A 12,500-nucleotide genomic window follows, 5' to 3' on the forward strand; every position below is an offset into this window, starting at 1 on the left:
GAGCCAGTAAAAGCATCCTCCAAGCACTCCTGACAGATGGCCATCCAGCCCCAGCTTAATAATAATAATAATAATAATAATAATAATAATAAAGAAGGGATCCCCAAAGGCCATCCAGTCCATCCCCCTTCTGTGAGGCAAGGAACTAAATACTAGAGGTAGGAAAAGCACCATCAAAACCCCCCCAACAGATAGCCATCCAGCCCACAGCCAGGTCTGCCTCCCAGTCCGGACCAGTGTCTCCCAGTTAAGGGTAATGGACTCACGTGGAATGGCCCATTCTCGGCCAGGAAGCCCTCCATGGAGCTGCAGCCGGGACCTCCGTTCAGCCAAAGGACCAAAGGATCACTCGCCGGGTTGCCCTGGGACTCCACAAACCTGAAAGAGAGGTGCAGGATGATGTGTATTGTAGTCCGGCAGCATCATTGGGAAGGTGAGATGGTCCTCTCCTATGATGCCTCTCATCCACATTAGCATAGGACTCTTCCAGATGACGTCTCCCATCATCGGCTACACACTAGCTAAGGGACTGATGGGACAGATATCCCTTTCAGCCAGTGGAGAGGGATGATGGGAGTTGCAGTCCAGCCACGTCCTTCGGAGAGCTACCTGGTCCTTGTCTAGGTCTTCCATGTTGCCATATATACAAGCACATAAGTCCTCCAGGTGTTGCTGGGCATCATCCCTTTTAGCCAGTGGAAAGGGATGATGGGAGTTGGAGTCCGGCAACGGTTGAAGAGTGACACTATCCTCACTGAGGGCACAGATGGACTATGGATCCAGTCCACCCCCTTTATGGGAGGCAGGAAAAGCACCATCAAAGCACCCCTGACAGATGGCCATGCAGCCTCTGCTTAATAATAATAATAATTAATAACAATAATAGAGAAGGGACCCCCAAAGGATATCCAGTCCACTCCCCTTCTGTGAATCAGGAAAAGCACCATCAAAGCACCCCTGACAGATGGCCATCCAGCCCCTGCTTAATAATAGTGATAGAGAAGGGACCCCCAAAGGTCATCCAGTCCTTCCCCCTTCTGCGAGGCAGGAAACTAAGAATTAGAGAAAGGAAAAGCACCATCAAAGCACCCCCGACAGATCGCCATCCAGCCTCTGCTTAACAATAATAATAATAATAATAATAATAATAGAGAAGGGACCCCCAAAGGCCATTCAGTCCACCCCCCTTTCTGTGAGGCAGGAAAAGCACCCTCCAATCACCCCTAACAGATGGCCATCCAACCTCTGCTTAATAATAACGATAGAGAAGGGACCCCAAAGGCCATCCAGTCCACCCCCCTTCTAGAAGGCAGGAAAAGCGCCATCAAAGCACCCCTGACAGATGGCCATGCAGCCTCTGCTTAATAATAATGATAGAGAAGGGACCCCCAAAGGCCATCCAGTCCATTCTCCTTCTCAAGGCAGGAAACTACTAGAGGCAGTAAAAGCACCATCAAAATACTCCCAACAGATGACCATCCAGCCTTTGCTTAATAATAATAATAATAATAATAATAATAGTAATAATAATAATAATAGAGAAGGGGCCCCCAAAGGCCATTCAGACCACCCCCCTTCTGTGAAGCAGGAAAAGCACCCTCCAATCACCCCTAACAGATGGCCATCCAACCTCTGCTTAATAATTATAGAGACGGGACTGCCAAAGGCCATCCAGTCCACCCCTCTTCTGTGAGCCAGGAAAAGCACCCTCCAAGCACTCCCGACAGATGGCCATCCAACCTCTGCTTAATAATAATGATAAAGGGTTCCCCAAAGGCCATCTAGTCCTACCCCTTTATGTTTTCATGATTGCATATTGGTCTATTTTAAATTACGAGGCCATGCTTTTAACTGCAAGTCATTTTGAGTCTTCCCATCGGGAGAGACAAAGCAGAGTATAAATAAACATAATAATAATAATAATAATAATAATAATAATAATAACAATCCGTTCTCTCCTCTGTTGAGGCCCTTTTATTATTTATTTATTTATTTATTTACTTTGCTTATATACATCCTGATATACATCCTGATATACATCCTGATATACATCCTGATGCCATTTCCCTGCGTATTAGCAATTCCTCCCAATTGGGTCCCATCTGCAAACTGGATAACGTTGCAGTCGAATGGCTTTTTCCCCGAATTCGTTCTGATTCTCTTCTGAATGCAAACACTCACCAGTAGTGGAAATACTTGCCCGGCCCGGCCTGGAGGAAGCCTGACCATTGCTGGAAGGCCGGCATTTCGTCCAAACCCGGCAGAGAGGTGATGAGGTCCGGCGAAGGTTGACCGGCACAGAGGCCGAGGAAGGCGGCCGCCACGAAGGCACGCACATGGAAGCCCATCATCCTGGTGCCAAGACTGCTATGGAGACACGGGCCCCCGACTCAGCCTTATATGCCGCATCTCTCCTGTTTGCTGTTCCAACCACAGGAGATGCCGCGGGACTTCTAGATCTCTCCCGTTTGAGATAATATTGCTGATCGTACCAGTCGAGTGCCGGGAAGGAGGTCTCGCCCTGACCGGGTCACCTTCAAAGCATTGGGTTCATGCAAAGATTTATTTCTTTATTCATTACTAGCCGTCCCCTGCCACGCGTTGCTGTGGCCCACTTTGGTGGTCATGAGGGTTCTGTGTGTGGCTCCTCCATGACGACATGATGGCAACGGTTTTGGACAGCAATGGCTCCCAAAGTGACCCATTTAAGGTGGAATCAGGGGTCAAACAGGGATGATGTGTCATTGCCCCAACTCTATTCTCCATCTTCATCGCTATGATACTTCACCTTGTTGACGGGAAGCTTCCCACCGGAGTGGAAATCATCCATCGGACAGATGGCAAGCTGTTTAACCTCAGCAGACAGTCCACGTTTCGCAGGTGTAGAGCAGGGTTGGGAGGACAATAGCTTTATAGACAAGCACATTGGAATCTCTACGGATGTCCCGGTCCTCAAACACTCTCTGCTTCACTCGGGAAAATGCTGCACTCACAGAGCTCAGGCGGTGTTGTATTTCGGTGTCGATGTTGACTTTGGTGGAGAGGTGGCTGCCAAGGTAGCAGAAATGGTCAACATTTTCTAATGTTACACCATTAAGCCAAAACCAAAGTTACAACAACATCTGTTATAGAACTCCAGTATGCTGATGACAACGTTGTCTGTGCACATTCAGAAGAAGATCTACAAGCCACTCTAAACACCTTCGCAGAAGCATACGAGAAGCTCGGCCTGTCACTGAAAATTGAAAAAACCAAGGTGCTTTTCCAGCAGTCACCAGCCGCCCCCTCTCCAATGCCAGAGATACAGCTTAATGGTGTAACATTAGAAAATGTGGACCATTTCCGCTCCCTTGGCAGCCACCTCTCCACCAAAGTCAACATTGACACCGAAATACAACACCGCCTGAGCTCTGCGAGCGCAGCATTTTCCCGAATGAAGCAGAGAGTGTTTGAGGACCGGGACATCCGTAGGGAGACCAAGGTGCTTGTCTATAAAGCTATTGTCCTCCCAACCCTGCTCTACACCTGCGAAACATGGACTGTCTACAGACGTCACATGCAACTCCTTGAACGATTCCATCAGCGCTGCCTCCGGAAAATCCTGCAAATATCTTGGGAAGACAAGCGGACAAACGTCAGCGTGCTGGAAGAAGAAGCAAACACCACCAGCATTGAAGCGATGGTCCTCTGCCATCAACTCCGCTGCACCGGCCATGTTTTCCGGATGCCCGACCACCATCTCCCAAAGTAGTTGTCCTACTCTGAACGTAAGAACAGAAAATGGAATATTGGTGGGCAGGAAAAGAGATTTAAAGACGGGCTCAAAGCCAACCTTAAAAACTCTGGCATAGACACTGAGAACTGGGAAGCCCTGGCCCTTGAGCGCTCCAGCTGGAGGTCAGCTGTGACCAGCAGTGCTGCAGAATTCAAGGAGGCACGAGTGGAGGGTGAAAGAGAGAAACGTGCCAAGAGGAAGGCACGTCAAGCCAACCCCGACCGGGACCACCTTCCACCTGGAAACCAATGCCTTCACTGCGGGAGAAGATGCGGGTCAAGAATAGGGCTCCACAGCCACCTACAAACCCACAAAAATAGTCATCAAGGAAGACCATCTTACTTGTCCAACAAGGGATCGCCTAAGTAAGTAAGTATGGGAGGTTTGGCCCAATTCTGTCGTTGGTGGGGTTCCAGGGGTGGCCCAACCCTTACGCAAAGATAGCCTTTGCGGTAGAGTTGATGTTGCCCAGGGTTGCTCTTGAGGCGCTCTTGGGGGAAAATAGACCTTGACATATGCGAGTTGTAGTTACTGGGATGTATAGTTCACCGACAATCAAAAAGCATTCTGAACTCCACCAATGATGGAACTGAACGAAATATGGCACACAGAACTCCCACGACAAACAGAAAATATATATCAATAATTGGTTGGAAGGGGGGGGGGGCGCGCCAAAATACTGTTTGCTTACCGTTGAAAATTACCTAGGGCCGCCTCTGGTGACACGTTTATCAGCTAGTCTACATTCACTATGATTTTTTAAATTTATTTCTTGTGTGAGGGCAGCCAGTCAAATATATTACATTTCTAACAGAACAAAGCAAACAAACAAACAGAGAAAATACAAAATGTGTGAGTTTGGTAGTTGATTAAATGTCCTTTGACCAGTATTTGGCCACTTGGAGTGCTTCTGGTGTTGCTGCAAGAAGGTCCTCCATTGTGCATCATGTGGCAGGGCTCAGGTTGCATTGCAGCAAGTGGTCAGTGGTTTGCTCTTCTCTGCACTCGCATGTCGTGGATTCCATTTTGTGGCCCCATTTCTTGAGGTTGGCTCTGCATCTCGTGGTACCAGAGCGCAGTCTGTTCAGCGTCTTCCCAATCACCAAGTTTTCTGTGTGCCCAGGGGGGAGTCTCTCATCTGGTATCACCCATGGATTGAGGTGCTGGGTTTGGGCCTGCCACTTTTGGACTCTCGCTTGCTGAGGTGTTCCAGTGAGTGTCTTTGTAGATCTTAGAAAACTATTTCTAGATTTAAGTCGTTGACGTGCTGGCTGATACCCAAACAGGGGATGAGCTGGAGATGTCTCTGCCTTGGTCCTTTCACTATTGGCTGCTACTTCCCGGCGGATGTCAGGTGGGGCAATACCGGCTAAGCAGTGTAATTTCTCCAGTGGTGTAGGGCGCAAACACCCCATGATAATGCGGCATGTCTCATTCAGAGCAACATCCACTGTTTTAGCGTGGTGAGATGTGTTCCACACTGGGCATGCATACTCAGCAGCAGAGTAGCATAGCGCAAGGGCAGATGTCTTCACTGTATCTGGTTGTGATCCCCAGGTTGTGCCAGTCAGCTTTCGTATGATATTGTTTCTAGCACCCACTTTTTGCTTGATGTTCAGGCAGTGCTTCTTATAGGTAAGTGTTGTATGCACTGAAAAACACAATAAAAATTATATTAAAAAAGAAAGCATTTTGAACTCCACCAATGATGGAATTGAACGAAATATGGCACGACGAACAGAAAATATATATCAATGATTGGTTGGAAGGGGGGGGGCGCCAAAATACTGTTTGCTTACCCTTGAAAATTACCTAGGGCAGCCTCTGGTGACACGTTTATCAGCTAGTCTACATTCACTATGATGGATCACAATCTATGCATTACATTCTATTATTATTATTATTATTATTATTATTATTATTATTCAGTTCTTGTGGGGTTTTTCCGGGCTATATGGCCATGTTCTAGAGGCATTTCTCCTGACGTTTCGCCTGCATCTCTGGCAAGCATCCTCAGAGGTGATTATTATTATTATTATTATTATTATTATTATTATTATTATTATTATGGTGAGTAGTGAGCTCTTCAACAGGTAGGACCACTCCCCCCTGAACTCCAATGGAAGGCAACAAACAGCCTGCAAGGGCGGGCAGGCAACGTCCTCCTGCGTCAACGGAAAATCTTTGGCTTCCAAGAAAAGCTCCTGCCCTCAAGAACACCCACCGACTGACCGCCCGGGTCTCGTGTCAGATTGGCCTTATCGTGTCCTGATTATTTGTCCCCAAATAAGAACGCAGATACGTTTCCAGGGGCCAAACCATACAACGACCTGGCAGGCACTTCCTCCCTTCTCCTTGGATTTCCCTCACTTTCCTCCATGGCCCCCCAAAGGCATTACAGATTGACATCTTAATTAGACCTGGTCTTATGTATAGATAGATAGATAGATAGATAGATAGATAGATAGAGAGAGAGAGCTGTACCCACCACTAGCTGTGGCCAACCTCCTCTTCTTCTTTCTCTCCTTCTTTCTCTCCTTTCTTCCTTCTCTACCTCTATCTTCCAATCCTTCCTTCCTTCCTTTGCTCTTTGCTTCCATCCTTCCTTCCTTCCTTCCTTCCTTCCCTCCTTCTCTCCTTCCTTCCTTCCTTCTTTCCTTCCTTCCTTTGTTCTTTGGTTCCATCCTTCCTTCTCTATTTCCTTCCTACCCTCCCTCTTTCCCTCATTCCTTCTTTCTCTCCTTTCTTCCTTTTCTACCTCTATTTTTCCTTCCTTCTTTCCTTTGCTTTTTGGTTCCATCCTTCCTTCTCTCCTTCCCTCCTTCCTTCCTTCCTTCCTTCCCTCCCTCCCTCCCTCCCTCCCTCCCTCCCTCCCTCCCTCCCTCTTTCTCTCCTTTTTTCCTCTCCTTTCTTCCTTCTCTACCTCTATCTTTCCTTCCTTCCTTCCTTCCTTCCTTCCTTCCTTCCTTCCTTCCTTTGCTCTTTGGTCCCATCCTTCTTCCTTCCTTCCTTCCTTCCTTCCTTCCTTCCTTCCCTCCCTCTTTCTCTCATTCTTTCTTTCTCTCCTTTCTTCCTTCTCTACCTCTATCTTTCCTTCCTTCTTTCCTTTGCTCTTTGGTCCCATCCTTCGTTCTCTATTTCCTTCCTTCCCTCCCTTATTCTCACTTTCTTTCTTTCACTCCTTTCTTCCTTCTCTACCTCTATATTTCCTTCCCTCCTTTGCTCTTTGGTTTCATCCCTCCTTCCTTCCTTCCTTCCCTCCCTCCCTCCCTCCCCTCCCTCTTTCTCTCATTCTTTCTTTCTCTCCTTTCTTCCTCCTCTAGCTCTATCTTTCCTTCCCTCCTTTGCTCTTTGGTTCCATCCTTCCTTCTCTCCTTCCTTCCTTCCTTCCTTCCTTTCTTGTTTCTCTATCACTTTCTCTCCTTCCTTCCTTCCCTATGTCTTTCCTTCCTTTCTTCCTTTTCTCTTTGGTTCCATCCTTCCCTCCCTCTTTCTCTCCTTTCTTTCTCTCCTTTCTTTCTCTCCTTTCTTTCTTCTCTACCTCTATTTTTCTTTCTCTCCTTTGCTCTTTGGTTCCTTCCTTCCTTCTCTCTTTCCTTCCTTCCTGATACGATAAATCAATTTATTTATTACGTATCAAAAGCATTGCATAAATAATAGTATATATATATATATAATATCACACATATATATAATGAATATATGTATGTGTGTGTATATATATGTATTATAATTATGTGTGTGTGTATATATATATAATGAATATATGTATGTATGTGTGTGTATATATATATATATTATTATTTGTGTGTGTGTGTGTATATATATATATAATGAATATATGTATGTGTATATATATATTATTATGTGTGTGTATATATATATATAATGAATATATGTATGTGTATATATATATATATATAATTATGTGTGTGTATATATATATAATGAATATATGTATGTGTATATATATATAATTATGTGTGTGTATATATATATAATGAATATATGTATGTGTATATATATATATATAATTATGTGTGTGTATATATATATATAATGAATATATGTATGTGTGTGTATATATATGTATTATAATTATGTGTGTGTGTGTATATATATAATGAATATATGTATGTATGTGTGTGTATATATATATATATTATTTGTGTGTGTGTGTGTATATATATATATATAATGAATATATGTATGTGTATATATATATATATAATTATGTGTGTGTATATATATATAATGAATATATGTATGTGTATATATATATATAATTATGTGTGTGTATATATATATATAATGAATATATGTATGTGTATATATATATATATATAATTATGTGTGTGTATATATATATAATGAATATATGTATGTGTATATATATATATAATTATGTGTGTGTATATATATATAATGAATATATGTATGTGTATATATATATATAATTATGTGTGTGTATATATATATATAATGAATATATGTATGTGTATATATATATATTATTATGTTTGTGTATATATATATATAATGAATATATGTATGTGTATATATATATATAATTATGTGTGTGTATATATATATATAATGAATATATGTATGTGTATATATATATATAATTATGTGTGTGTATATATATATATAATGAATATATGTATGTGTATATATATATATTATTATGTGTGTGTATATATATATATAATGAATATATGTATGTGTATATATATATATAATTATGTGTGTGTATATATATATAATGAATATATGTATGTGTATATATATATATAATTATGTGTGTGTATATATATATATAATGAATATATGTATGTCTATATATATATATAATTATGTGTGTGTATATATATATATAATGAATATATGTATGTCTATATATATATATAATTATGTGTGTGTATATATATATATAATGAATATATGTATGTGTATATATATATATATATAATTATGTGTGTGTATATATATATAATGAATATATGTATGTGTATATATATATATATAATTATGTGTGTGTATATATATATAATGAATATATGTATGTGTATATATATATATATAATTATGTGTGTGTATATATATATATAATGAATATATGTATGTGTATATATATATATATAATTATGTGTGTGTATATATATATAATGAATATATGTATGTGTATATATATATATATAATTATGTGTGTGTATATATATATAATGAATATATGTATGTGTATATATATATATAATTATGTGTGTGTATATATATATATAATGAATATATGTATGTGTATATATATTTGTTGTTCATTCGTTCAGTCGTCTCCGACTCTTCGTGACCTCATGGACCAGCCTACGCCAGAGCTCCCTGTCGGCCGTTACCACCCCCAGCTCCCTCAAGGTCAGTCCAGTCACTTCAAGGATGCCATCCATCCATCTTGCCCTTGGTCGGCCCCTCTTCCTTTTGCCTTCCACTTTCCCCAGCATCATTCCCTTCTCTAGGCTTTCCTGTCTCCTCATGATGTGGCCAAAGTACTTCAACTTTGTCTCTAGTATCCTTCCCTCCAGTGAGCAGTCGGGCTTTATTTCCTGGAGGATGGACTGGTTGGATCTTCTCGCAGTCCAAGGCACTCTCAGCACTTTCCTCCAACACCACAGCTCAAAAGCATCTCTCTTCCTTGGCTCAGCCTTCCCTCAGGTCCAGCTCTCACATCCGTAGGTGACTACAGGGAATACCATGGCTTTGACTAGGCGGATCTTTGTTGCCAGTCTGATGTCTCTACTCTTCACTATTTTATCGAGACTGGACATTGCTCTCCTCCCAAGAAGGAAGCGTCTTCTGATTTCCTGGCCACAGTCTGCATCTGCAGTAATCTTTGCACCTAGAAATACAAAGTCTGTCACGGCCTCCACGGTTTCTCCCTCTATTTTCCAGTTGTCAATCATTCTTGTTGCCATAATCTTGGGTTTTTTGACGTTTAGCTGCAACCCAGCTTTTGCGCTTTCTTCTTTCACCTTGATTAGAAGGCTCCTCAGCTCCTCCTCGCTTTCGGCCATCAGAGTGGTGTCATCTGCATATCTGAGGTTGTTAATGTTTCTTCCAGCAATTTTCACCCCAGCTTTGCATTCATCCAGCCCCGCACATCGCATGATGTGTTCTGCATACAAGTTAAAAAGGTTGGGTGAGAGTATGCAGCCTTGCCGTACGCCTTTCCCAATCTTGAACCCGTCTCCTGTTCCGTGGTCAGTTCTGACTGTTGCTACTTGGTCCTTGTACAGATTCCTCAGGAGAGAGACAAGGTGGCTTGGGATGCCCATCCCACCAAGAACTTGCCACAATTTATTATGATCCACACAGTCAAAGGCTTTAGAATAGTCAATGAAGCAGAAGTAGATGTTTTTCTGAAACTCCCTGCCTTTCTCCATTCTCCAGCGGATATTGGCAATCTGGTCTCTCGTTCCTCTGCCTTTTCTAAACCCAGCTTGAACATCTGGCAACTCTCGCTCCATGTATTGCTGGAGTCTTCCTTGCAGGATCTTGAGCATTACCTTACTGGCATGAGAAATAAGGGCCACTGTACGGAAGTTGGAGCAGTCTTTCGCATTTCCCTTTTTTGGTATGGGGATATAAGTTGATTTTTTCCAGTCTGATGGCCATTCTTGTGTTTTCCATATTTGCTGGCAAATGGCATGCATCACCTTGACAGCATCATCTTTTAAGATTTTAAACAGTTCAGCTGGGATCCCATCATCTCCTGCTGCCTTGTTGTTAGCAATGCTTCTTAAGGCCCATTCAACCTCACTCCTCAGGATGTCTGGTTCTAATTCATTCACCACACTGTCAAAGCTATCCTCGATATTGTTATCCTTCCTATACAGATCTTCTGTATAGTCTCGCCACCTTCTCTTGATCTCTTCAACTTCTGTTAGGTCCCTGCCATCTTTGTTTCTTATCATACCAATTTTTGCCTGAAATTTACCTCCAATGTTTCTAATTTTCTGGAAGAGGTCTCTTGTCCTTCCTATTCTGTTGTCTTCTTCCACTTCCATGCATTGCTTATTTAAAAATAGTTCCTTATCTCTTCTGGCTAACCTCTGGAATTGCGCATTTAACTGGGCATATCTCCCCGTTTCACTGTTTCCTTTTGCTTTCCTCCTTTCTTGGGCTACTTCCAGTGTCTCAGCAGACAACCATTTTGCCTTCTTGGTTTTCTTTTTCTTTGGAACGTACTTTGTTGCCGCCTCCTGAACAATGTCACGGACTTCTGTCCATAGTTCTTCTGGGACTTTGTTTACTAAATCTAGTCCTTCAAATCTGTTCTTCACTTCCACTGTATATTTGCTAGGAATGTTAGTGAGATCATATCTAACTGGTCTGTGTATTTTCCCTGATCTCTTTAGTTTTATTCTAAATTGGACAATAAGAAGTTCGTGATCTGAGGTACAGTCAGCCCCAGGTCTTGTTTTCACCGACTGGATGGATGTCCGCCACCTTTGGCTGCAAAGGATGTAGTCAATCTGATTTCGGTGTTGACCATCTGGTGAGGTCCATGTATAAAGCCGTCTTTTAGGTTGTTGGAAGAGAGTATTCGTTATACACAGCGAGTTTTCCTGGCAGAATTCTATCAGCCTGCGTCCCGCTTCATTTTGTTCTCCCAGACCATGCTTGCCTGTGATCCCAGTTGTCATTTGACTTCCCACCTTGGCATTCCAGTCTCCTGTAATGAAAATAATGTCTTTTTTTGGTGTATTATCCAGTAGGTCCTGCAGATCCTCATAGAACTGATCTACTTCTGCTTCTTCAGCAGCTGTGGTTGGGGCGTATATTTGGATCACTGTGATGTTGAAAGGCTTTCCTTGCACTCGAATTGAGATCATTCTGTCATTTTTTGGGTTGTATCCAAGCACCGCTTTAGCGAATTTCTTATTAATTATGAAGGCTACTCCATTTCTTCGATGTTCCTCTTGTCCGCAGTAGTAGATCTGGTGGTCATCTGATGTGAAGTGGCCCATTCCAGTCCATTTCAGTTCGCTGACCCCCAGAATGTCTATCTTTAGTCTTGACATCTCACCAATAACAACATCCAATTTGCCCTGGCTCATAGATCTTACATTCCAGGTTCCTATGGTGTGTTGATCTTTAGAGCATCGGATTCGTCGTTCGCCTCCAGTACCGTCGGCCGCTAGCCTTCCTTTCGGCTTTGAGCTAGCTGCGTCATCACATCTGGGGCTAGTTGAACTTATCCTCTGCTCCTCCCCAGTAGCATTTTGGCCATCTTCCGACCTGGGAGTCCCATCTTCCAATGGCATACCGACATATCTCTGGTTGTACTGGTCCATTTAGTTTTCTTGGCAAGGATACTGGAGTGGTTTGCCATTGCCTTCCCCAGGGATCACGCTTGGTCTGACCTCTCTGCCACGACCGTCCCGTCTTGGGTGGCCCTTCACGGTTTCGCTCATGACATCATTGAGGTGCTCAAGCTCCAGCGCCCCGACAAGGCGGTGATCCTTTGCTGGAGGTGTATATATATATGTATGTGTATATATATATACACATACATATATTCATTATATATATATACACACACATAATTATATATATATATGTGTATATATATATATATATATATATAATTATGTGTGTGTATATATATATAATGAATATATGTATGTGTATATATATATATATAATTATGTGTGTGTATATATATATAATG

The 12,500-nt window shown here is 42.2% G+C and overlaps 1 protein-coding gene across 1 annotated transcript in view; it reads right to left on the reverse strand.

The window, feature by feature from the left end:
- LOC132783128 (lysosomal protective protein) overlaps positions 1–2,351 on the reverse strand; it is a 34,858-nt gene extending 32,507 nt beyond the window's left edge. The window contains exons 1-2 of the mRNA XM_067471163.1: positions 2,182–2,351; positions 267–378 (exon numbers count right to left, since the gene is read on the reverse strand). Coding sequence (XP_067327264.1) covers positions 267–378; positions 2,182–2,351 — 282 coding nt within the window. The remainder of the gene's footprint in view (positions 1–266; positions 379–2,181) is intronic.
- Between the last annotated feature and the right edge of the window lie 10,149 nt (positions 2,352–12,500).

This window comes from Anolis sagrei, chromosome 8 (assembly GCF_037176765.1).
Source record: "Anolis sagrei isolate rAnoSag1 chromosome 8, rAnoSag1.mat, whole genome shotgun sequence".
In the NCBI taxonomy this organism is placed as follows: Eukaryota; Metazoa; Chordata; class Lepidosauria; order Squamata; family Dactyloidae; genus Anolis; species Anolis sagrei.